At 37.0% G+C, this 24,954-nt stretch overlaps 1 protein-coding gene across 6 annotated transcripts in view; it reads left to right on the top strand.

Annotated features, from left to right (window-relative positions):
* Window positions 1-24,954, top strand: part of ABI2 (abl interactor 2) — a 61,901-nt gene that overhangs the window by 11,913 nt on the left and 25,034 nt on the right. For 4 of the 6 annotated variants that reach the window (XM_080600469.1, XM_080600470.1, XM_080600465.1 and 1 more), the window contains exons 2-3: window positions 13,810-13,977; window positions 21,958-22,134. In XM_080600469.1, coding sequence (XP_080456595.1) covers window positions 13,810-13,977; window positions 21,958-22,134 — 345 coding nt within the window. The remainder of the gene's footprint in view (window positions 1-13,809; window positions 13,978-21,957; window positions 22,135-24,954) is intronic. The other 2 variants (XM_080600467.1, XM_080600468.1) reach the window with 1 other exon arrangement.

The following is a 24,954-nucleotide window of genomic DNA, read 5'->3' as shown; positions in this document are numbered from 1 at the left end:
GAGATCTCTCAGTACTACAGGAAAAAGGTTCTGCTGACTGACTAGAAGTCTGTTCTGTGTTATTGTGCTTTTGTGTAAGACTTCCTGCACGTTGTTTCTTTATGTCTCCGGAGGTGTCAGGGCAGTCTAGCTTTTACTGTTTGTATCCTTCCTTTTAATGACTATTATTTCCTTAGCTCTACTGAAGCTAAGGAAACTCTTACATGGGATTACTACAGATACCGATATCTAAATCTACGTGGTAGCACTTCTGAATGCCATCTCCGAATTGGTTTACCGTACTTGTCTTGGCTAGTTCCTGAGTCAGAGACACTTCTTCGTTGGCTTTCAACTGTGGGGAAAAAAGTAGAGAGAGATGCTTGTAAGTTGCAGGCATGCTGTGGGTGCAGTTCAAGCAGGTTGGCTTCAATACTGCACATAATCCTTAGTGATGTGTTTTATGGTTGAGAGCTCTTGCCATTATGAGAGTTACCAGAATGAGTAAAATTATCTGGTATTGCTGGTACTGGATATGATGAAATTTGGCATATACAGGGAACAGGATAGTAATTCTTATCTGTGGGATTAAAGTTGTTCTTTTACTGAAGTATTTGTGACCGATTTAGATTGTATAGCAGGAAGGAATTGTTTTCCCTTATTTGAGGCAACTATAGTCTGTATCTGGCTCTTCTTTGAAAACTGTGTGTAAAAACTGACTTTTAAGACTACTGTAACTGAAAGAATTAATTAGTAGGAATTTTGTTAGATGAGGATAATAAGATTGTTTTATTTCATGGAAGTTCTGAGCTTAAGTTTAATTGGACTATGGATGTGGCTGTTGTAGGGGGAAAAATAGCTGTACATCTTTAGCTTCTGCCAAGATGTGTGTGACAGATGGTGTCTTGTCTGTCCAATATGAATTCTTTCTGCTGTATAAATATTGATTGGAGAAAAATAAATGGTGTTCCGTGGCTTTAAAAGGTATATTCTTGTTGGTACAAGAGTGACTAACGCATATTAAAAAAGGTCTTGGACAGAACAGCACTGGTACGTGCAAAACTTAGCACCTGAACAAATCTAAAAGGCCTGGTAGAAGTCTCTCTTCTCATTAGACAAACAGAGAAAAGAAAAAAAAATATTTGTATGTTTTGGGGAAATAAAATGGTCCCTGTGACTTCTTTTGTGGTAAAAAACATACTTTAGTTAAAGTGGTTGTCTGGAACGTAATCAGTAAATGTGCAAAGATGGTCAGCTGCTAATCTTTGGGCAGCACAGGTGCTTGATGCTGTATTCAGAGGCCTTGTCTGCTCATTCATCTGTCCTTTTCTCAAGTACCCTTCCAATTTTTATGATGACCAACTCTTTTTGTGACAGACTTGGTGGAACTTCAGGGTTTCAGAACCTTGTGCTGATCCCAAATTACTCATTTGTCTGATTCTTTGTCAGGTGTGTTGATAGAACTATGTTCTGTGGCTGCTGCCTCTACAAGGTCCTGCACAGAGATTTTCTTCCAGATGTTATCTGGGGTATTGTTGAAATTGTGTTTTTTCAAGGAATCTTATCATGCAATTGTCATGGGGTTAGACACATTAATTTTATTAACCTCCTGTGCTGTTGGTATTTGGTATGTAATCAACTCTCTTTGTGCACATGAGTAAAAACAACCACGTAGAATTCATAGAAGTTCCCCTGAGGCATCCATTTCTAGTATTTTGGCTACCAGTTAATACCAATGCTGTGCTTTTCTTAAGCACTTTTTTATGTTGCTGTTGTTTTTTATTTTCCTTTGAATACAGGGCTGAATTTTACACCTTGGAGGTATTGTGTGCATCTTGCAACATAGAATTACTATCATCAGTTATTATCATTTAAGTACAAATAGCAGCCTCTGGAGATATGCTCCAGATAGGTATTCTTCTATAAGCAATAGAGCAGTCAAACCTGTACCAATAAAAGCATACACTTCAGTGGCATATTCTCATGAAAAGCACTAGCTTGAGGTCAGATATTCTTTCCTCCCTCCAAGTTTCTCCTTTTTCTTTCCATAGGTTTTCATTTATAGCTGTGATTATATACAATTATTTTCTAAATTTCATTCAGAAAATACATCAGAATATTTTTCTGTAATTTTAATAATTACTGAAAATTCTTCAAGTGTGCAGAATTAACATGACCAGTGAGTCACTTAGCGGAGTCGTTCAAACAATAGTTCTGGGGTTCAGCCAAAGTAAACAGTCCTGATTAAGAAAAATTAAACAACTGTGGAGTGTTTAGACAGAACAGTGACTGAATGCTTTCTGTTGAACTAGCAGGTTATGCCAAACTGTTAAGACACACAAAAAGCTGGAAAAATGTCCATTTCAGCCCTTCTGCTGTACTTTGTCAACTCTGATCTGTCATTCACTGTTGTACTCAGAATGTTTATTATTTCACCAAAATATTTTATCCTATGTTTTTCAGAATTGGTATAATAGAATTAACATGGTAGCAACTACATTGAAGTGTTGATGTGCTTCTTGCCCTTCAGTAGGCTTCCTGAAATCAAACTAATTCCTTGTAGAATTTATATGTCTTCATATTTGGAATAGATGGGCACAGTGTTCATGATCAGGCAGTACAGTTCCAGCTGAGCCAGTTCTTCACATGGTCTCGTAGCTATTGCTGGATTCAGTGTTGAAGGTGGTTTGAGAGTTTCACTGCTAATTTTCTGTAGCTTAGCAAAGAAGAGAAAAAGCCATTCATTCAAAGAAATCTTTTCGGCTGAAGGGAGAGCATGTATTGACTTGATTTTTAATTTCTTTTATAGAAATTGTGAGATTTTTGGTAGAAGTAAATTTGGCTAATGTATTTAATCTTAAAACCAATTAGAAGTGTTTCGTACACTCAAATGTAAGAACAGGTATGTGTGGGTCAGGGGTTTCTGAAGGTCATTAATGCTGAGTAACCGTTAGTAAATTGACAGCAGTCTTACACATTCACTGTATGAAATCCTCGGTATTGTTCTGAATGAATTTACAAAAAAATATAATCTCTTCATGCGCATCCTGACTCAACATTCGGAACCATGGTCTTTTATAGCTGAGCAGGAAGACCCTTACTGCTGATAGGTTTACATCTTTCAAGTTATAGCTTTCTTTAGCAGCGAGAAATTTCTACATATTGCTAGAGAGGAATTCTGAAATGGCTCTGTGACCTGCAAGGGAATCACTGCGTTTTCTGAGCTGGGAAATGTAAGAACTACTGTATGCGGAGAAAAACTTTGCCCAAGCTGGATTTGTTTATTAGGCGTATTGCTTTTTCATACTTCATTGTGATATTTGTTTATTCCTAAAATAAGTAATTGTGTAATTTGTAGAAGGAACTAGTATTTAAATTGTTTGGAGATGACTGCATTACGGTTTTACTATAGTTAACATGGGAGATTAAATGCACGTTTTTTGATTGCATGTAAAAGGTCATTATATTGCTTTAAAAAGTGGAGTTACCGCTGACATAGAACAGTCTCTGGGCAAGAAGCACTGTAATTAGTGTGAAAGTAGGTCATGCTTAGGAAAATCTGTGTCTAAAATACAGATCTCGGTGGAAAGAATTACAGAAAACTTGATGCTGTGAGGTTAAGTTATATGCAGCAGGTTGAACAGCACTTTGCATGCTGTTCTGGAGCTACATAGCAATTGACAGAAGGTTTACTTCTAATTTTGAAGTAAATGGACCAAAACTGCTGGTTAAATTGGAAGAAGGAGGATAACTGCTACTTATAGTGCCTGCATTTTTTTTCTGTTTTTTTTTTTTTTTTCTCTGCTCATTTTCTATGATTCTTAAATCGTAGAAACATAGCAAAGTTTGAGTCTGATTAAAATGAAAACTCTCCTGCAACTCTCTGGTTGCGTGCTGACAACTCTTAAAAACATGAACAAATTGAAGAACTTTTGAAAAATACTTATTTCTAGCAATTTACCCTTGGGATTTAAGACAGGGGCTCCTCCTCTCTTGAGGAGATGACTTTTGGATTATCGGTTGTTCAGCAATTCCTCAAGGGCTGCAGAGCAGAGATCTAGAGCTGAGCTAACAAAGGTCTCTGCATAAGAGGCTGGAATCCCACTCTCTCTCTGCCAATATTGTGTTTTGTCCAGTGCTATGGTAACGGGAGCAAAAGGTTGGAAAAACATTCCCTGCCAGAAAAGTGAGCAGATACAGCTCTCAGGGCGCACAGGGAACAAATCTGTTGAATAGGAAGGCTCCGGTTTTGTTCAGCAGTTTCTAGAGTGAACTTTTCCTGACTTCCCGCCACTTCTTTATGTTGGGAATGGTAGTTTGTGTAATTGGGCGCTCTGCCTGGTTCACTGATGCCTGCTTAGCACCGGGTGTCCCCACCACCTTCAGCGGAGCGGTACAGCAGAGGTCACCTTTCAGCAGGCTGACTGTGGGCATCATGAACAGATTGTTTGACCCGTGCTCTGTGTGTTCTGGTGAAGGCGAGGGAAAAGGCCTGTGAGTTGTGGGGACTGCTGTGATTTTTCAGAGTCAGACGAAAGTGTATTTGTGTCTGGTCATGTAATGAGGTGCAAACGTGCATCTTGGGTGATAAGGCTCTGGCATATGTGGTGATGTAGCGGTGGAGGAATTGGAGACTTTGGCTTTTAGCTGGTTCTACAGTAGGCAGTAATGGCTGTCCCCTCTTCTTGACAGAGAGGGGAGCATGGTTGGAGGGAGGGGAGAGATTGGGGAACCTTTCCTGGGGCAATGCAGGGAAACCTCTTCTGATTTCTCAGTTCCCAGATTTAGTGTTGATCAACTGCCACTGCATCTCTCTGATGCTCCGCTTGTTTGAGCATAGATCTCTAGGTGTGGGAGGGTCAGTATGCTGCCAGGGGCTCTGTAACCTCACAGAGGTATATTGTATGTTGCTACTGTTTTGCGAAGGTTTCTTTTTTTGATCTCTACGTTCTTTTATTTCATATAAGATTTTTTTTTGTTCTGTCTGGTTATGTATCTGAACTTGTTCCTTTCAGTATGTCTGAATTGGCAGCAGCTTTAAAAAGCACCAAATAAGAATCATTTCAGATGATTTTCAAATGTAGAGTTAACTGATTATTGTGAAGGGAGCTGTGTAAGCCAAGCAGGGTTATTTCCTAGAAAAGGAAGATGATTATGCCAATCCCTGGCCCCTGGTTGGTTTAAGGGGCCTTCTCCTCTATCTCTGAATTGGCAGATTCCCGTTACCTGGTAGCTGCATGGCTTCGCTTCTCTCACAGCTTTTTTTAACCACAGTTATCAAAGGTAGCTAATTTAAAATACTTTAACTTGTAGAATGATAACATCACGGGGGCTGCCAGTGTGAGGAAGTAGGGACAGTGGAATTCTGAGGGCATTGCGTTGGGAAGTAGGGCCTTGCGTTAAGAAGTAGGGACAGTGGAAGTCCACTGAGGGCCTTGCATTAGTTGTTTTGACAACGCAAGCAGACTTTGGGACGTGGCACGGTCACGGTTGTTGGGGCAGACAGCAAAGGCTGCCCAGTGGTGTGTGTTCCTGGGGCCACCGGACTCCTTTCTATGCTGTCCAAAGACATGGGACTGCAGAAAGAACAGGTCGATGGCAGCCTGATGTAGCTGTGCTAAGTGATGTGGCTGGCATCTCCACCTGTTTGCTTGCCTCTCTTTTGGGAGCTGCTGGCTGAACAGGGTGCATATCATCCCCTTACGTGCTGCAGTTACACTCTGGCAATTACAGGCTGTTCTGCCATCTGACTAATTATATTTGTATATAGGCTGTAAACTATGATGGTGGATGACACGGCTGTGTGTCCTACTTAGCTTTTCTTGCTATGAGGTTGCAGTGTCTGGCAGTGGACACTTGGAAGCAGAACCTTCTTCTATTGCCACAGCTAACTCTGCTTGTGATTTGAAATAAAAGCTGTTAGTTGGCCTCCATTGTTGCTATGTACGGAAGTGATCTGAAAAGTTATACTTGGATGGAGAAACTGGCAAAATTGGGAAACAACTCAAATGTTACATTTTGTCTTATTTTGAAATAGACGTCCTTCTTAAGGTAGATTTTGTCAGATTTCTTGAGAGAGAAAAAAAATCTGTTCCTCTGATAGTGTTAAGGAGAAAACGGTGTGAATAATATTGTCTGTATAGTGGAGTGTAATTATTGTGATTGTAGTTTGTTCTGGCTTCCGAAGGCCATTTGGATTCTGAAAAGTGACTTTTGCAAACGCTGTAATGATGTTTAATTGTTATCAAGTAGCTGTAAAATCAAATACGAGTTGAAATGCATCAGTTATTCTTACTTGCACACTCAGTGAAAAGTAAAGCTTTCTCAGTGAGTGAAGAGCTGTAGAACAGCAGGTGCGTGAAATAATAGATGTAAGTCTCTGGATCTTTGCTCTTTCTTTCTGAGGTCCTTCATTCAGCACATCTGTATTGGAGTAGTCTCTTATGGCCACAAATGTGATTAGCTTACTGATATTAAAGCTGAAGTTGGCCTTGTTTTTGGAACTCTAATAATTACAATGATGAATGAAATAGAAAATTATCCACTTCTCTCAGCTGCGTTATTGCCAAAGAGCTAACAGTGAGGTGAAGAATCCACTGATTAACAAAATAAACAGTGACAGCCTTAAATACACATGGAGAATAGATTTCTGTCATTGCTGGTCACCTCTCAAGGAAGAGCTGCATTTGGTGCTGTAAACCAGTAATGAATTACTATTGTTGTAACTTCATGTTAACTACAATTCAGATGCAGATGTATTTGGATGCTAGCAGGCTGTTCAGTTTCTAGTGATAAATCATTTTAAACTATATTATTTATGTGTTGAACAACCTTTATTATGACCTTGTCTAGTGTGCTGGCTGTTTTTTTTTTTTTTGGTTTTGTTTATTTTGGCATAAACAGGACTTTGGCTCTGCTTTCAAAGAATAGGAAGTTGCTAGTTTTGATGAGAGCAGGACATTTGCATGTGAAAAACGGTCTTCAGTGCTTGTATCTGTGGGAAAATAAAATCCTAAATTTGATCCTGGTGTTATTTAAGGGAAGCAGATGACAGATTTAGTGCAATGATGCTGGCAGCATGAAAACAGTGGTGTAAGTGATTAGATGTCAGTCAGGCAAGTTGTGCTCGACCACAGCTGTCATTTGTTACCTTTTTCATCTGGGTGCAGTAGACTGATAGTCTTGTCATAGATTTCAGACCAGTGGGTTAGTTTTGCCCTTACTGGCAGCCTTGAATGCAGTATGTATTTTTTAAAAAAAACCACATTTTTCCATTTCAGAGGCTAGTTAGATTTGTGTATATTTTTTGAAAGGTAGTTTTCCTAGCTACTAATCAAACCTACATTTTGAGGGCCAGCACAGAAATGAAAATACCAAATGATTCAACTGCAGTAAAAACAGAAGAGTAACTTAATGAGAATGACCTGATATTGACTGCAAAGGTTTACTGATACTGAGTTTCTGCTGGCTTAAAATTTAGCAAGTCACTTATGATCTAGCGATTCCACTAACACTTAGTGCAGTGTTAGTATTTTAGTAAACTGAAAAACAGAACAGCCTGATGTCAGACTCTTCACAAGTATAAAGAGGAGTATGTTCATCAGCTAGCATGCTTTTTAATAGTATTCAGATAAGTTAAGCTAAATTTTCATCATAATTTACTCATAAAAATGGAAATAACCTTATTTATATTTATATTCATATCCATGGAATATGGTGAATGCAAGTAACCTTGCATTTGAAAATGGCTTTTCTTTTTTAAGTTCATTACTTCCTGTTTAAATTGTAGAATCTAATTATAGGATTTATGCATTTTTAATTGTAAAACTGGTATCTTCTCTAATGGTTATGTTTAGCCTAAATGCCAAAGTTCCCTATACAGCTTTTTTGATTGATGTGCTTACATTACTGTGCGATCTGAGCTCAAAAGGTGATGTGTTTGATTACATTTAGGATATTCAAAATTCACAATACTGTGAGAGTAGTCCTAATTGCTTTTTTTTTTTTTGAGTTGTGTTCAGAAGAGTTGACTGCAGTGACTTCACATTTAAAGGTGTTTCAATTGAAAAACACATTGTATGAGCAGCAAGTTAAATGCTTTCATTTAGGTGTTGATTAGAGAGACTTTTCTTGCAATTGTGAAGAAATACAGTTTTTGGTTAGACAGTTATTTACAAGGTGGGATGGTTTAGATGCCTGTTACCTCTTTCAGTGCGTGGAAGGTCCACTCATGGCTCAAGTTTAATTGTAGCACTGATTCTTGCACCATTTCTTCTGCGAGTAGTTTGCTAATAAAAACAGCAAATGAGTCGCTAGTAAACTAACATGTTCCATTTTTACCAGGTGGTACAAAGGCTGGTCAAGCAGGTTACTTTAACTAGAGCTATCTATCCAAATAAGGCCATGTTAAAATATTGTAAAGTAAATACTGTCTCCAAATTCTGGAGGTCCCATTTCTCGTAAGTTGTATGCCAAATAACTAGTCCCACTGATCTCGTTGCTTTCTCAGAAGCATGATCCCAGTGCATCTTGCTGCTTGTGGTTGCTGTTGAATACAGAAAGCTGTCAGTGGGTTTTCGGAAGCATGTGTATGAGAAAGAGATTCCTATTCACATCTGAAATATGGTTTGGTTATATTTCTTAACATTTGATTAATTCATAATGGTTAGGGTGTAGAGTACATGTAAGTGAGCAAGATGACTACTACCTCTCCTTATTTTTAAAACAAATGTATAAGCATTTGAATAGGGTCATGAGGAGATCAAGCTAGGCCTTTTCACTGCTGAAATAATAACAGCAGTAATTACACAAATGAGCAATATGTAGAGAAGACTGTTTACATGTAGGGATGAATTATTTAGAGATTACAGTCTTATAATTGACAGAGAAGAAAAACTCTCCCCAAATCCAAGTACTTTGGAGCTCTGGTTATGCTGAAAAATAGGTGGACTGGATTTCCTCCTGTTTTCCTCCAGTATGCAGGATCCTCCTGCACATCTGAAAGGGAGATATTGGAGTTTTCTAGTTTTCTTTATGGCATTATTTTTTTCAAGAGCTCTGGAATACTAGGAATGAGCAGCAGTAGTGAAGTAATGAAGAAAGGAGTGAGGGATATTCTTGAGCAAGTACATATTTAATGAGATAGTTTGTTTAAAACAAAGCTATTCTTTTTTTTTACTGGCAATTATGTAACTTTTTGGCTTGATTCTGGCATAATTATTAAATTAGTGATGCCTAGCTTTTTTCTCAACCATTTTTTCTAGCTTACCAAAGGTCCTTGGAAAGCACTTGGATAGGCTAAGCAAATACCATCTGTGCAGTTGAATAAATGTGTATAAAATATTTAATTATGGATAAGGCACATTCTGTTCTGAATAGCGAAAGCTTGTTGAACTCTGTCATGCAGCTTTTGTTCTTGGGGATTCCTTAAGCTGATGCAACCTAGACAGAAACCTGAGGAGTTTCCCTTGCTGATCCTTAGACAAGCGTCCCTTTGGGTTTTTAATCAAAAGAAACAACTGTTATTGATTAAATGAAGTTAAATCTTCTCATTCTAAGATTACACTGTTGCATTTTTGTCACATATATTAAGTGTAAGTTTTGTTACACTGAACAGTCCTGTTTTGAATGCTGTCAAGAGATACTGTGTATATTAGGGAAGTGATGATTAGATTCTGGATGCCTCCTTGCCTTTAGTCCCATACTTTAGTCCCTGTTTAACCTCAGCTCCCTCTTTGACATCAAATGATTGTTCTGTAAATGCATTATAACCTGAACAGCTGATTTGAGTATGAATGAAGATTCTTCCTTTCAAAACTCTGTTGTACATTTTTAAGTTTAGGCTAGTTGAGGGCAATAGTAAGTTCAGGAAAGAAAAGTTCTCTATTTTTCCACTCTTAATTCAACACTAAGTATTAATCTCAGAAGGAAAAGGTTGCCCTATTGATATTAAAGGCAACAACTTGTTTTAATCTTCTGCTGTAAGAATCAAACACAGTATTTTTATCAACTCATAGGTCCAAGCTTCAACTAATAGGATTTGTTGTATAAGTCTTGTTAGCCCAGATGAATACTTTGTACTTACAACTAGATGATGGCTAGTGGTTGAATAATTACAAATTTTTAGAACTAAAGCAGGAAAGGAACCTAGCTACAATTGCCAAGTAACCCATCAGCATCTTTTAGTACTTCCTGTGAAGCACCACTTTCAGACCTTTCTTAATTAGCTCTTTCCAACTCACAATAACTGTGTTTTTTCTTTTTTACCGTGTTGTTGTCTTTGAATTGTTTTCTTCTATTTTTTTTTTTCTTTTGGTAGCATTTCTCATTTTGTCTGGTTGGATTGATACTGTGCAAATCTGTATCGTTCATGTTGCCTCCATCATTTGTTTCCTTCTAGTATTACTTTCTGCATTAAAAGCTGTCTTTTTGTTCAAAATTGTTGAGGTTCTTGCAGTGGCCTAACAGACTTCATTGCTGTGCTCCTACTGATCTTGCTTTGGGGTGAGGGCATACATTAAATTCTTGTGTTTTCTACTCTTGTTTTTTGGGGGGATTTATGTGCATTTAGGCTTTCCTTTTGCTTTTCACATAAAATATTTTTGCATGTTGCATACCATACTGCATATTTTTTTTCTGTCTCATCTGCCCTGCATTTTCCATTCAGTATCATTTTTTCTTCTTTGTTATTTGTTTTCATATTGCTTGTGTAGTACAAAACTTTGTATTTCTCTAGCCAGGAGAAAAAACATTGAGAGGTTTAATTCCTGAAGTAGAAGGATATCTTACACGGTCAGCAGCCCAGACCATTTCTAATTGAAATCTGGTAATGTAACTGTGCCATGTAAATGGCATTTTCAGAGTGGCTAGGAGTAGTGATACATAGGCACTGTATGCTACAATGAAAAATAGTCAGCTTTGCATTTACAGACCATTGAATTCTGCATCCTTTCTACTGCGAGCAATTTGGGTTATACAATGTAGTATTAAAAAAAAAAAAAGAAATATTTTGAGGTGAACATTTGTATTGAGGTCAGTACATTCCTGAGTTTTGTTAGACTTAGTGTCCCTCTAAGTCCATCTTTGGACTTGCATATAGAAGTGCAATTGTGTGGGGTACCACTTTCTGCTGCAGCAGAGGTGGCCATTCACAGTAGTAGCAGGAACATCCTTGGCTGGCAGAAGCACCAGGTGAGCTCTCCGTGGTGTTAAAATGATGGTCTCACAGCTGAGAGCATCAGCAAAGCATGCTGCTTTGTGACTCAGTGGGAACCACCTGGTGTGGGCATTGTGTGGAGAAGAACGTTGATGCTGAGCTGCTGAATGTAAGCTGGAGAACGTGGGAACAGAAAACATCAATGATCCAAACTCCTTAAGGCTGTGCAGATGATCTACTTGTGATGTTCAACTATCTTCCTAACATTGCTTGAGAAGTTGAAGCTGGAAGTTCAAGAAAAAACTTTCAAAGTTTGTTTCAGAGAATTTTGAGCTCTGTATAAAGGTATGCAGAGCAAATCATATTTGCTGAGGTTATCAGCCAAATACCCAAACTGGACCTCTCAATCAAAAGGGTTTTTATGCTAATAACAGTTCCCAGTGTGTTTGTAGGATTGCTGTTTTATGAGAAGCCAGTTCCTTGTTGAACTAGTGTAAATGGGGGTGACTTGAATTTAGCTGGTAGGTGTGTACATCAGTGAAAGACTAGCTCTGAATGTAGATTTATGTTTATATTTTTTTAAGCAGTAAAACTGGAGCAGAGGCTCCTAATTTCTAAAATGATAGATTGTCTTCCTTTTGTTCTCCAACTCTTTGGCTATTAATGAAACAAATTGTGCTTGTTGGCTTCTACTCAGCTAGTCTGGATGTACAGTGTGCTAATGTAAATCAGCAGTTTCTGCTGCTATAAATAGACTTCAACAGCAGCTGCAGAGCAAAACTGACAAGCTTCTGGTCATTTTTATTATTGCCATTCAGAAATTGTTTGAATAGATGTGAAAGTGTCCTGTGGTGTGTATGCTTGCTGTAGCAATGATATTTGGAGACTGAGCTGAGGTTATGAGGAGAGAGAGAGACTGCATTTAGATCCCAGTGGTGTGAGAGCTGAGACTGAAGAGTTGTGTTCCTCCATTTGGGAGTCCTTAAGCGACGTTTGGAGCTTTTTTCTATAAAATGTATGTTACTCAGCTGGCTGAAAGTCAGGAGTTCTTAAATGGAGTCCGGACTCCATATTTTTTGGACGTCTTTATGGCTAGATATAAGTCTTTATAAGCATCCTTGATTGCGGGACATCATCATATTATGTCCTGAGAAGTTGTCCCCTAACATGTTTAGTTTCTTCTGCTGCTGAGGCATTTTCTTTCGTTGCACGGGGAGGAGACAGCAGGGCAAGAATGCTTGCCTTCTACAGCATCCTTCCCCTCCCTCACCTCCTTAGGAGCTCTTGCATGATGAATAGCAACTGCCATTGTCCTCCCTTCTAGGAAGCAGAGTGGAAAGTGGTACCTGCATGGCCTGCAAAGGTGGATGCTAGCAGGCCAACCATTGTTGTGGCTGGACACAGGAGATGCTGACAGGACAGGAAAAGTATTGAATATCTTTCGTATGAGCATTTAATGGAGTCCTATGTTTATGTTTACATGTTGTTGTTTTTTCTCTTGAAATCCTGCTTTTGAGGATCTTGGTACAAGGTCTCAGGAAATATCTTTAGCTGCAAGAATGATTTTCCTGTAGATAGACTTAATTTCTGTGCTGCCCTGGAGTGCATGTGGTCAAATGGAAGGTAGAGTCAGCTTGTGCTAGAAGATAGGGAATTGCTTTATTTTCCCTCTCTAGTACAAGCATGTTTCTTGAATCTCGATACTCAACCCGTGTGAAAAATAGGAAGGTGGGAGCAGAACCCACTTGTCAGCTGTTACTTTAGAAACAGCACCATCAGCCTGTGAGGGGGCTAAAGATGACCTAAGTGAAATTCGGAGTGTATTCCAATGCCTAGCAAACTGGAAACTAAAGTCTCTTAGCATCTTAGTTGTGTGTTTTACCAGTGGTTTATGCTGTATTCTTTATACTGAATTAGGTTCTAGTAATGTTAACTATTTCTAGGAGGAACACCGTAACAACTAGACTCTTAACTTATTAATTCTAATGTTGTTTGAAGTAAATGCATGTTCTTCTAGTGGATATTTTCTGGCTTGATAGCCTAAGTATTTTAAGTGCTCTACTACTAGAAAAATAGAAGAAAACATAGACTTGTTCTTTTTAACAACGATTCTTCTCATCTTTTAATTCAGCTACCACTTTCAGTGAATAATTATAGTTCATTCACTGTGACTGAGTGCTTCCATTTTTAACAACCATTTGTGGCAATAATGAGGTCTATATAATTGGAGAGGAATATGGTATTTGGCAGATCCTTGCAGGCTCTTTTGAGAGTACACATTGAAGTACAAAGTTTAGAAGGGAGCCTAAATTCTGTAACAGGAATTGGATAAACTAGCAAATCATGAATATAAAATCATAAAGAGTATTAAGTATTTTGGAGTGCTTTTGAAGTTCATTGCAAAAGCACAGTATAAGAAGTTGCATTTTCAATATTTCTAGAAAAGATCAGCATGTCGTATACTAGCTTAATTCCATTTTTAAAATACTGAAACTGTTAAAATACAAAGTTGATATATTTTGTGTAATGAAGAAATGTAAAGGAGGAGAAATGATAACTTATGTAGAATTAGTTGGACTCTATAATTCATTGTTCTTTAGAGACAGGCAAAAGGAGTTAATTCCAAGAATGTTTGTGTGATAGACTTTACTGAATAAACCTTTTATTTCTGCTTTCAGTCAGCAGATAAGCAGCGAGCCCTAGAAGAAACCAAAGCCTACACAACCCAGTCATTAGCAAGCGTAGCCTATCTGATCAACACTTTGGCCAACAATGTTCTCCAAATGCTGGATATCCAAGCATCCCAGCTTCGACGCATGGAATCTTCAATCAATCATATTTCACAAGTGAGACTTTTTCCTGATTTCTTGTTCTCTGTTCATGAAATTATACAACAGATAAAACTGTCACTGTATGTGACTTACCTGATGTTTTGTGAATAAGAAAAATAGTTGCATCTAGAACAGAAGGATGCATTTCTCCTCATATTAAATCTAGGAATGGGTGTCTGTGTGATTTGGTATTTGTGGTAATGTGAACATTTTACATAGAATAAGAGATTAAATATAGTCTTCAACAGTTTGTTGTTTGGGGATGAATCCATTTTGTGTATGAAGTGAAAAGTGCAGGTAGGCAGCTTAATGGAAAAAAAAAAACAGAAAATTATGTTAAGAAATGGATTAGCCTTTCCAGTTCCTATTTGTGACTTACTGTATATGGTATTAAATAGCTACAGGCATTCAAAATTTAAAAAGAAAAAAAAAGGCATGAAACAGAAGCTGGAAAACACTACTTGTCATATGTCGTCTTTTTACTTTAACTGTCGCTATCATATTGGCCTCTGATGACAAAAGCATAGGTGGCTTTTCTTAACAAAATTCAATTCGCAATGATGTGAACAGAGGGTAAAACTAATGTTTCAAGTTTATGTATGGCTAGAATGCCTGCAATTGTTTGCATTTTTTTTTTTGAACAACAACAAATAAACTAAGCTAAGGTTATAAAGAACCCGTGTCCTACTCCACACTGATGAGGGAGTTCTGACTACCAGAATAGGCTGAGGATGAATGATAGGTTTATTGGAGGATTACATGCCCATGATGGGTTAAAAAGAGAAAGTAAGAGCAATGATACAGCACTTTCTGTTTTTCTACTATGGGAGAGTTGTTAGGTTTTCTGACTGAATATTCTGTCTTATTCAACCAGTATGTTTTGGGTGCTAGTGTTTCTTGATCTCCACATGATAATGTTACATATGTAAAAATATATATATCTGTGTATATATATTGTATTCAGAAAGACATTTGAAAGTGGGAGCTGCATAAGGTAGGAAATAGATAGTTAAACAGTATGTAGATCTGGAAGAGACTCTGGGGATGACACGGCATTATGACAGAGGAAGCAACACCACAGCAGGACATACAAGTAGTAAGATATATTTTCATCAGTGGGTCAATGAGAGTGGATGGATGTGTTTTATTATTATTCAGAAAATGTTTTAGCTGGCTGCCGTGTTCTTGATGGCTACTTTTTCTTTTCTGTTGTGTGAATGATCACATGGTTCTCCAAAAGTTGAAGTTGTGTCCATAGAATGGATAGAGATCTGTTAACTAGTTGGTGCTGAAAAGGTTGCTAAGCTGGTAGAGATCTGGACCATCAAAAGAATATTTTTTTGCTGTCTTAATGGGCCAAATTGGCTTACTGAGTGGTAAGATGAATTCCAGAGCAGGTGGAAAGGAAGGGACAGGGTGGATTTTCCCTTCTGGTGATAGTATGCTATTAGATTGCCTCAGTTATCCCATGCAACTGCATCCTCAGAAATAAGCTGAGAAGTTTGATTTGTTTTGCAACATGCTTTTTGTTAATCCATGGACAACTCAAAATTTTACTTTCCCTCAGAAAATGTCTTATGTTACTCTATATATGTGTGCTATATATATGCTATGTATGTGTGTATATGCATCTGTGTGTGTATGTGTGGTGAGTGTGCTTATGTGTGTGTATATGGTTCTTGAGTGGTTTGTACCAGCTGACAAGTATTTCAACTATTTGAGACCCTAACACAGAATAAGGATATGGATAAAAATTCTTTCACTCAGGCTTCACTGGATTTTCCATTTTTATACATGCATACGGTTTATTTGCCACACAGTTTTTCTAAAGCAAATTTTGGGGAGACTGTCAAGGCATTTTTAATTTTTTCTTTTGAGAAACCGAGTTTTATATGGACTGAGATGTTAGGTCAGATTATCTTTGGAATTTATACAAAATGGACTGTTACTTAAAGTGGGGTGCTAAATTACCACTACCAAATACATAACAGAGATGGAACAGCCAAAATTCATAGGCTGCATTTATACAACCAAGGAAAGTTTAAAAAAAAATTTCTGAATTCGTTTATATCACTGTAAAATTGAAAATTGAGGGTATACTTTGGTTGTGGTTTTTGTTACTTGAATCATCTGTATGTCAGATGTTCCCCAAATCTTCATGGAAGAAGTGATGTTAGAAGAGCAGACAGTATTTGAATTTTGGATATTAGTTATATGAAGTGTACTGATCCAAGGAACTTTATGAAGTTGCATTCAATGCACTCAAAAGTGGGTTCATCCCATGATACTGATGTTGCAGATGATACATTCTCCCTATTAATTTTGGTGGTTACTTCTTAAAAAATGGATTTATTTTGTCACAGTTTATATGTAATGCATAATTTCTGTTCAGTAACTCTGATTGTATTTCTCCTGGAATAAGCCTAATCTGCAGAAGATTTCTTCAGTCTTTCTTACTTTGGGTTTCAAGTGTAGTGGATTGTCTTTAGCACCACATTAAATACCTCACGGTATAATATCTCATAGCTAAATTAACATTTTGGTCAGTCTGACTTGAAATGATGTCAGTGAGGTAGAACAGGTAACGGATTGGTAACTACCATCTGCTCACATTTGACAGTGCATTATTATTAATACTTTGTATTAATACTTTGGTCAGCAGGCATTGATATTTAAATTTAGAAAACACTAATGTATATTACAGTATATAAATGTGTAGCTCTGCTTTTAATTCTGATTCAAAATTCCACATACTCTCCAAAGAGGTAAGCAAAATCATTTGGCTCTTAGTAAGAAAACTTTTTCAAAAGTGCTTGTTTTGCTCAAGTGACATACAAACTCGAAGAGACATGATAAACTTCAGAATATAAAATATTCTAGTTCTCTGTTCATACATAGAATGCCAATTTATGTCACTTTCTGTTTCCTTCTAAATGCCAGATTAATCAAAGAACTGGAAAGGAAACTGATAATCATTCGTGGGTTTTTAGATTATATATAGGTCCTGAATAAGGAAATCATTACTATTGAAACTATTTTTATGCAAGTGATTAAATCCTACTGGTTTAAAATTTATGATTACTTTGATTTGGTCTGAAGGCTGATGAATCTGTTCTTACTTGCCTTCTTTGTCCATAAATAGATGATATGCAATGTTTCTTATTTGGCTGAAGATTTCAATGCTAAATACAGATCTTCTGTATAAATATTTATACTCATTTAAAAAAAATTGTGTTAAAGTTTTTTCAAGTTAACAGACACTGTGAAATGTTGATCGTATCCAAATACTTTAATCTGGCAGATTTTCAGGTTTTAGTATTTGTTTGATGAGAAATATTTTGTCAGATTTAGTTACAAAATGGTCTTAGTGAGCAAGTTCAGCTTTAAAATTCTTCTCTGCTGCTAATTATATAAACAAGCATGCTACCACAAAGAGCTGAAATATAGTAAGAGCCATCAGTTATCTTCAGCGATGCTGTAGGATGGAGAAATCTGCTTCATCCCCTTCTTATGGAATTTGTCTCCTATGAAGTTGCCAATCAGAGCTGTTCATAAGTAGTGAATAGACTGCAGACTGGAGCTTTTCTGTAGTCAGCACGTAACGCTTAGCTGAACTGTAACAGCATGGGTGAGCTGGCTGGTGTCTGCAGGGATGGTCACTCAGACCTTCGGTTGCTATGTCACTAAAGGCTCCTAACCATGTTCAGTTGTCTTTTTCTTGCAAGTTATAAGAATAGCCAGACTTACTTAAAAACGGTAATCTACGTCCAACTCTACACAGTAGATATTACTAGTTTATGGAGCAGGTAGTTCTTTAGCATCTTAGTATCATTGTGACCTTTTAATGTATGAAATACATGCAATTTAAGTTGTGGCAACTAATATGTCACATTTCTGACATTTCAGTTATTCATTGTTACTATGAGTAACTACTCATTATTTATTACTAAAAGTAATAGTCCAGTTTTCAAGGTAATTTGAAATAAAGTTGTTGAAATTCCAGTAAACTAACGTAAAAAAAAAAAAAAAAAGCTCACAACATTGTATTTAAGCAACCTTTTCTCCTAAGATTTTTTTAAAATGAATGTTAAAAGCCTAAGCTAACAGTGACAATACGTTGATAAAAGTCAATGGGAATGTTTTGAGCAGAGGAAAAAATGAAGGCTTATGGAGGCTTTTGTTTCTGAAATTTCACTGTAGATTGGACTTTCAAAGTGCTAACTTAATATTCTGAGAAATTTCACTTATAGGTAGAATATCTTTCAAAACTCTGGGTTCAGTGATTTTGAAGTGGAGAATGTTAATTTTGGAATCCCAGGCGTAGTTTAATATTTTCTCTGTTTTAATCCTTAAAAGCATTGAAGCTAGTTTTTTTGAACTCAATATGGAAACTTGATGTTTCAAAATGGCCAGAAAATTTCTAATAGAAACAATGAAGTGGTTTATACGTGTTTCTCTTTAAGTCAGGCCTTGCCTTATTGTAGGCATCTTGGAAGGTGTATTTAAAAATTGTAGTAAAGAGCCTAACTTCTCACAAACTGCCTGTCACCTAAAAGCTTTTGCCAAAGGAGGTGGAGCAGTAGGGGAAAAAAAGTGCATAACAGTGCTGTCAGGAGCCTTACATTTCTTATCAGAGAATAGCGTAAGTTCTAGAAGAGCAGAGTGTATCCCATCTGCTGTTCGTGCCAGACTTTACGAGCTCGGTGTTCTTTTAGTCCGGCTATAAGCATAAAAACTTAATTATACTTTTTTGCTGTCTTCTTGGAGATTTTCTGAAGACAGTCATTTAAAAATGATACTTCTTCATAGATGTTTATAAATCGATGAATAAACATTCTTTTGGCATTCTTCTGTCTCACTTAAGGGATTTATGCTAGTTCTGGAGGCAATAATTACCTGTGCGTTGAGGATAAATGTTTTCATTTTCTTTAGTAGCAGGTTAATCTTTGTTCCTTTTTCTATTAATCAAATAGGTCAATGTTTCTTTCTGCTGTTTTATAAATATCTTAAGATATTTTGTCTCTGGTAATCTACTAATCAAGAAAATGAAATTTTGGAAAAACCTTCCAACAGAGTGCTTTTCAATGCAATTTTGGGAGTATTTACCAGAAGTGGGTGCTGTTTTAATACATTTAGTTATTCCATAGCCGTTGAAGGTAAAGGAAATGTTCTGAATCATTGTGCAAGAGAATTCCCATTAGATGAGCTTCAGGATTTAATTAGATTTTATGCATTTCATTGTTTCTTACTGTAGTCGTGCCTCACCGATCACTGAAGCCCTTAAGGAAACTGGATGTACTTACAATTCCTATTAATAATTAATAAAACTCTCCCATCATTCATGGAAACAAGTTTCCACTGTGCCAAGATACCATCGCGGCAATAGCATGTGTATTAAATATCTGCACTCATCTTATGTTTGTAGATAGTTGCATAATAAAATACTAAAAGTGCATGGTTAAGTTCACAGAGGTCAAGCACTTGAAATGCAGAGAAAGGAAGAAATAATCTTACCAACACTGGACTAATTAATTTATTTCTGATTTGTAGATCAAAGCCAAGGTACTGAAGGTGTACTGTCAAAGGCATAAAACAGTTTTGAATGTCCAGATTCAGATTCATAAGATTTTGATTTTGCAGTACATTCAAAACATCATATAGCATTTGAGACGCTGTTGCAGCTGGGATTGTTTAACAAATAGGATCAGAGGCTTATGAGACAAAGAACATAAGATAGGCAGTATAATGTTTCTGCAGTTTTCTAGTGTCATGTCTAGATCACAGATAAAGTTTGAGATAGTAGAGATGGAATTCTTCAGTGGTATTAAACATGAGACCATCCTCTAAGTTGTTTCAGTCGCATACAGTTAGATAAAAATAAATTAAAAAAAAATACGTTTGTGCTTTCTAACTCCTCAGCAGATGAGGTGAGGATCCTGTAGCCAGTCTCTTTGGTATGACAGCTTCTTGTTCCACTTCTCCTTCCGCTTTTCCTTCCACTATGCTATAAAAGCAAAAGTCTGGCACATGGTAGGGATTAAAACATGTGATGCAAGAGGAAATACTGAATCTTACCCTGACGCAGAACGTTATGTTTTTGGTAGTCTGGACTGGAACGTGTTTATGTGCTGTTTGCACTGGTGCTTCTACAACCAATAATACTGTATGAACTGTATGTAGACTTAGTCATCTCAGGCAAAACTGACCGGGGAGCAGATTAGTTATTAAACCAGCAGTTATTGAAATATATGTGTTCCTGTTTAGCTTGAATGAACTGTGAATTTCTGCAAAGGTATTGGCCAAATCTGGTTGGCTTTTTGTGATGGTGATGGAGAATGTATCCCAGATTTTTTAACTACCCCTATTAAGTTTCAAATCATTACTCAACAAACTCGAGCTTTCCAAAGAGAGGGTTGCCAACATTTTTGACCTTGAATAGTCTATTTTTCTGTGGCTTAGTTTTAGAAATAGCTAGCTCTGGTAGAATCTTTACAGTTCTGGGCAGGTGGTACTAGAGGTGGAAATATTAGAAGCTATATTGAGTGCTTAAGTTTAGCAAAGGTGTAAGATACTGAAAATATGTTTCTGGGAATTACTGGGTAATCTTGATAGGTAGTAATTTAAACTTGTATATAATGCCTTGATATTTGTGGAAATTCTTTTGAAGGAATGTGAAGAAACAGCTTCTTGGAAATGTTTTGTTTGTTTTTTTATATTTAAAAATATTTTAAAGGTAATACATATATACAGGATCTTTTTTACTGTTTTTGCTATCTGTGGCACAAACAAAAGGGTAACTAACCCTACTGCCCCAGTGCCTGCCCAGAGAAAAATAAAATTAAAAAAACCTTTGTTATGAAAATGAGTTCTTATTCGTACCTATTCCTTTGTTGCAACAAAGCCTTTGTCTTAACTATGAAAAGATGAAAAGTCTTTCTGGTACCATTCATGGTCACTGACGTGATGACAAGAAATGTTGTGAATGATTAGAAATCCTAATGATGACAATTCTGGGTGTTTTGTGACTTTATAGCTAAAATGTTTGTTCACAACCAGCAAATTTTTTGTAAGGAAAATTGTTTTGTCAACAAAGAATGAATCTTTTTTTTTTTTTTTTTTTTAATGATGCAAGCAGTGTCATGCACCTTGATTTAAGAGTTGTGTTTTGTTTGTTTGTTTTTCTCCTGCAGGGGCTTTTTGGTAATGTTCTCTTTTTTTCTAGTTTTGTTACCAAACACGATTCAAGTACGTGTTTTCAGACACTGAATTTTCAGTTGGGCTTTGTCTTACACTAGAGATTCTTCTGTGGTACTCATTGTATTATGTGGAGGGACGGCTTTTCTGTGTTGGCTTTACCCATTCCAAGTAAAGGCACTGGGCTTAACCACTGGCTTCATAGTGGTTAGCTATGTTAGTACTGAGCACCTTCTAAAATCCAGTCATTACTTTGTGATAAGCAATTTGTAGTGACTGAAATACATGGTCCAATTTGTCTGAGTGAAATTTTATTCTGTTGTATAGCTACCAGTCCTATTTTAGCAAACTGTTTTACAGTGTGAGAAAACCAGCTTACGGTTTGTTTTTCAGGTTGTAAATGTTAAACTTTGGGAAAATACCCCTATGCTTCATCTAGTTGGAGACTATTTCAAAGACCAGTTTAGAGGGCAGTTGTAGAACTAAAAAGAATAAAAGAATCATATAAATGAGTGTCAGTAAATCAACAGGAACTAAGAATGGAAAGAAGGTATTTTGCTGAATTGTAAAGAATGAAAGTAGTAGAAGACCCAAAGAACCTGAGACTATCAGCGTGGGCTTAGAGGTGACAAGTTCAACAATAAATTTGACAAAGACGATGTAAGCAAGTATATGTAGTAATATGTTCAGCACAGTATACAGAGGTTTTCAAAACATTAGAACTGATTCAGTGTTTTCTTTTCTACTGACTCTGTATTCAAATGCATACCACTGTTAGTAAATACACTGCGTCTTTTGTAGACGGTGGACATTCACAAAGAGAAAGTTGCTAGAAGAGAAATTGGTATCTTGACTACAAACAAAAACACCTCAAGAACTCACAAAATCATTGCACCAGCTAACCTGGAGCGACCAGTTCGCTACATCAGGAAACCTATTGATTATACAATTCTAGATGATATTGGACATGGAGTGAAGGTAGGTGATATTGTTAAAACAGCCAAACTGCAAATACATTGTCTTTGTATATTTTCAAAATAACCTGATGCTTTTCATGATAATATACCAGTTTCTCCTTCCCTGGCCAGTATGTCTATACACGTAAGAGGAGTTCTGCCCAGATTGCAGTTGCTCTTTCCCTTGTCCTTTCCCCCATGTTTCTGAACCTTGCAAGCTCACTGAGTCTTATTTCTGAGGATATTTGGGACTGTGGATCTCAGCTTTTTAAATGCTTCTAAACACCTTGTGTGATGCTGCAATTACTCTTCAAGTCAGTTGTCAGGATACACCTGAGTAATGAAAAGCTAATTACCAACTGTCAAATTTCTCTCTGAATTAGCAACACAAAGTATGTCCAAGCTTTAATTGCACTTGGTTTAGTTTGGAGCTCACCTGAAGAAAGGATTTGCATAAGATTATTTGCTCTCTTTAATTTCTGTCAGTCTGTTATGTCCTGTAATGTGCTTTGCTAAAGTGAGCTCCCTGCAATTTCTGTGCTATACAGAGTTTAAGAATGAGAATATTGCTGTCAAGTTCAAAGCCAGCTATTTCTCCCTTTTAAAAGTAGGAAAAAAGGAGGGATTTCAGGGCAAAGATCAGAAGGTGACACAACTGGTGGCTGTTGTATGCAAGTGGTAGATCAGTGCACACAACGGCAGTAATGTCATGTGTGAGATTAGTTTTTTTTTTTTTTTTTTAAACATGTCCTGAATGTAAACATAGTCTTAGCAGGTGTGAGCTCATTGTTAACTTGTGCTGCCAGGAAAACAAATATGGAAATGAGAACACTGACAGTCTTAAAGTTCCAGGAGAAGAAAGGTAAATAACACAAAGCACTGTCATTTTTACATGACAAACTAACAAATCTGTAAACCTGCTGAGTAGCAGTAAGGTAAGATGCTTCTTCCAGTCAAAGTACAGCAGAATTTATTTTGCTTGACACGTAACTGCATTGGGTCGTCTATGATATTCAATTTGAAGTATCTACTTGGATAGTCATTTTAATGACAACAGGTTGTTTGGCCACTCTTCAAATTCTTAATAGTCCTGATTAGATATCTCTTCAGAGCAATTATACTCGAGTCTTCCTCACACCTTGTTAGTTAACAGAAAGTCTATTTTCCCCACTTCTTACCAAAAGAGTCAGCCTCAATTTGTAACCTTAAATCAGATTTCAAAACCACACTTTAAGTTTAATTTGGAGAAAACAACAGCAGCAAAAACAAAAGAACGTGCACACACACATCATCATAAATAGCTACTGTTTTGGCCAGGAAATTGTTATAATTTATATGTTAAAATCTACTGCCAATTCAAAATTTGAACTTATGCACGTCAGCAGAACTCCTTCTGGGTATGGACGGAGCATATTAACCTGTAGGATTACCATTGCTAATATTTTAATGAGCACTTCTGTTTTAATGAGACTGTTTTAGAACTCATAAAGGAATAATTTTTAATTGTTCTACAACACGTTATTTAGCACTGGCTCTAAACCATTGTTATCCCACTTACCTCAGTGTAGCAGAATTGTACCCACTGTGATGCAGTGAATTATGTTCTACTGAAAGGACGTAATTCATCACATGGCTGATGACTCAAATGTGTGTTTGCATCCATTTGTTATGCTTGTGATATGCTTGAAATAGCATCCAAATGATATTTATAATGTGCTATATTTATCTGGAAAATTAAGAAGCATTGTGTACTTAGTGAAACAAGAAGGAGCAACTTGTTGTCTTTAATCATGCAATCTTTAATCTATGGAACTGATCTGTGGATCAGTTAATCAGGTTAATCCATTGTTCAGTGCATAGGAAAGAACCACTCTCTTGCTGGTGGGGAGAAAGTGGCCAGTAGTGTTTGTCAACCTGTTGTTCTCATTCTGATCAAGTAAATACAGAATAGTTTTTTAGATCTCTATCTGGAGGACAAAGAGAAAAGAAGAAAAGAAATAGGAGCTTTAAATTTGTCCATCTATAGCTGTTTATTGCTTGAGCTGCGGCATTTTTCCCTTCAAATCAGTACTCAGCAAGAGTTATTGGATAAATAGCATTGAAGTTCCAGTTAGTATCAGAGTATCTGTCTGCATTCTTAGTTCTCTGCCTGCTTTTTTGGCTGTAGGGCTTTCCCTCTAGTACTGGGACACAGAATTGTTTATTGTCAGGGCAATCAAAGAGATAAAGTAGCAAGCATTCATTGCAATCCCTGAGAAATCCCTGATAAACTGGACAGAGAGCAATATAGGGGAAACACGGAGCATTCTTGGCCATGAAATCCAGTATGCCATGTTGGGGTAAATAGTTTAACCAGCTATGGCCATGGGAAAAGGTGCTTTACAGTATGGTTTCTTTATAGGGGAGAGTGAATGTAAATGCCACTGTATCATTCTAGCACTCCCTCCTCATCTTCATTCCCTGAAGTCACAATGCTGCAAAAATCCCAAGAACTTCTTATCTGAAAGAGACTTGCTCAAAAAAAATTTTTCTTTAAATATTCCTGGGTTACAAAGTCTTCCAATCTGCTTTTCCTTCCAAAAGGTTCTATGGTCAGGTTCTAAGGTTCTATGGGGCGGGGGGGGGTGAGTTGGATCCATTCAAAGCAGTGTGTAGTTGTATTAAGGTACTGTAATTATCAGGCAGTACTGCTGAGGGAAATGTCTCCCACTGATGGACCCTTATATGCAGTTGGCCATTCTTTCTGGCCAGTACAGGGGGACCTGGCTTTGCTGTGTAACTTTGTGAAGCAGAGACCATTTTGGTTAATATCTCCATGGAACTTTGAACTTGAAGACAGGAT

The sequence above is a fragment of the Anser brachyrhynchus genome (assembly GCF_964034855.1).
Source record: "Anser brachyrhynchus genome assembly, chromosome: 7".
NCBI lineage: Eukaryota > Metazoa > Chordata > Aves > Anseriformes > Anatidae > Anser > Anser brachyrhynchus.
This window is presented reverse-complemented; position numbering and strand designations above follow the sequence as displayed.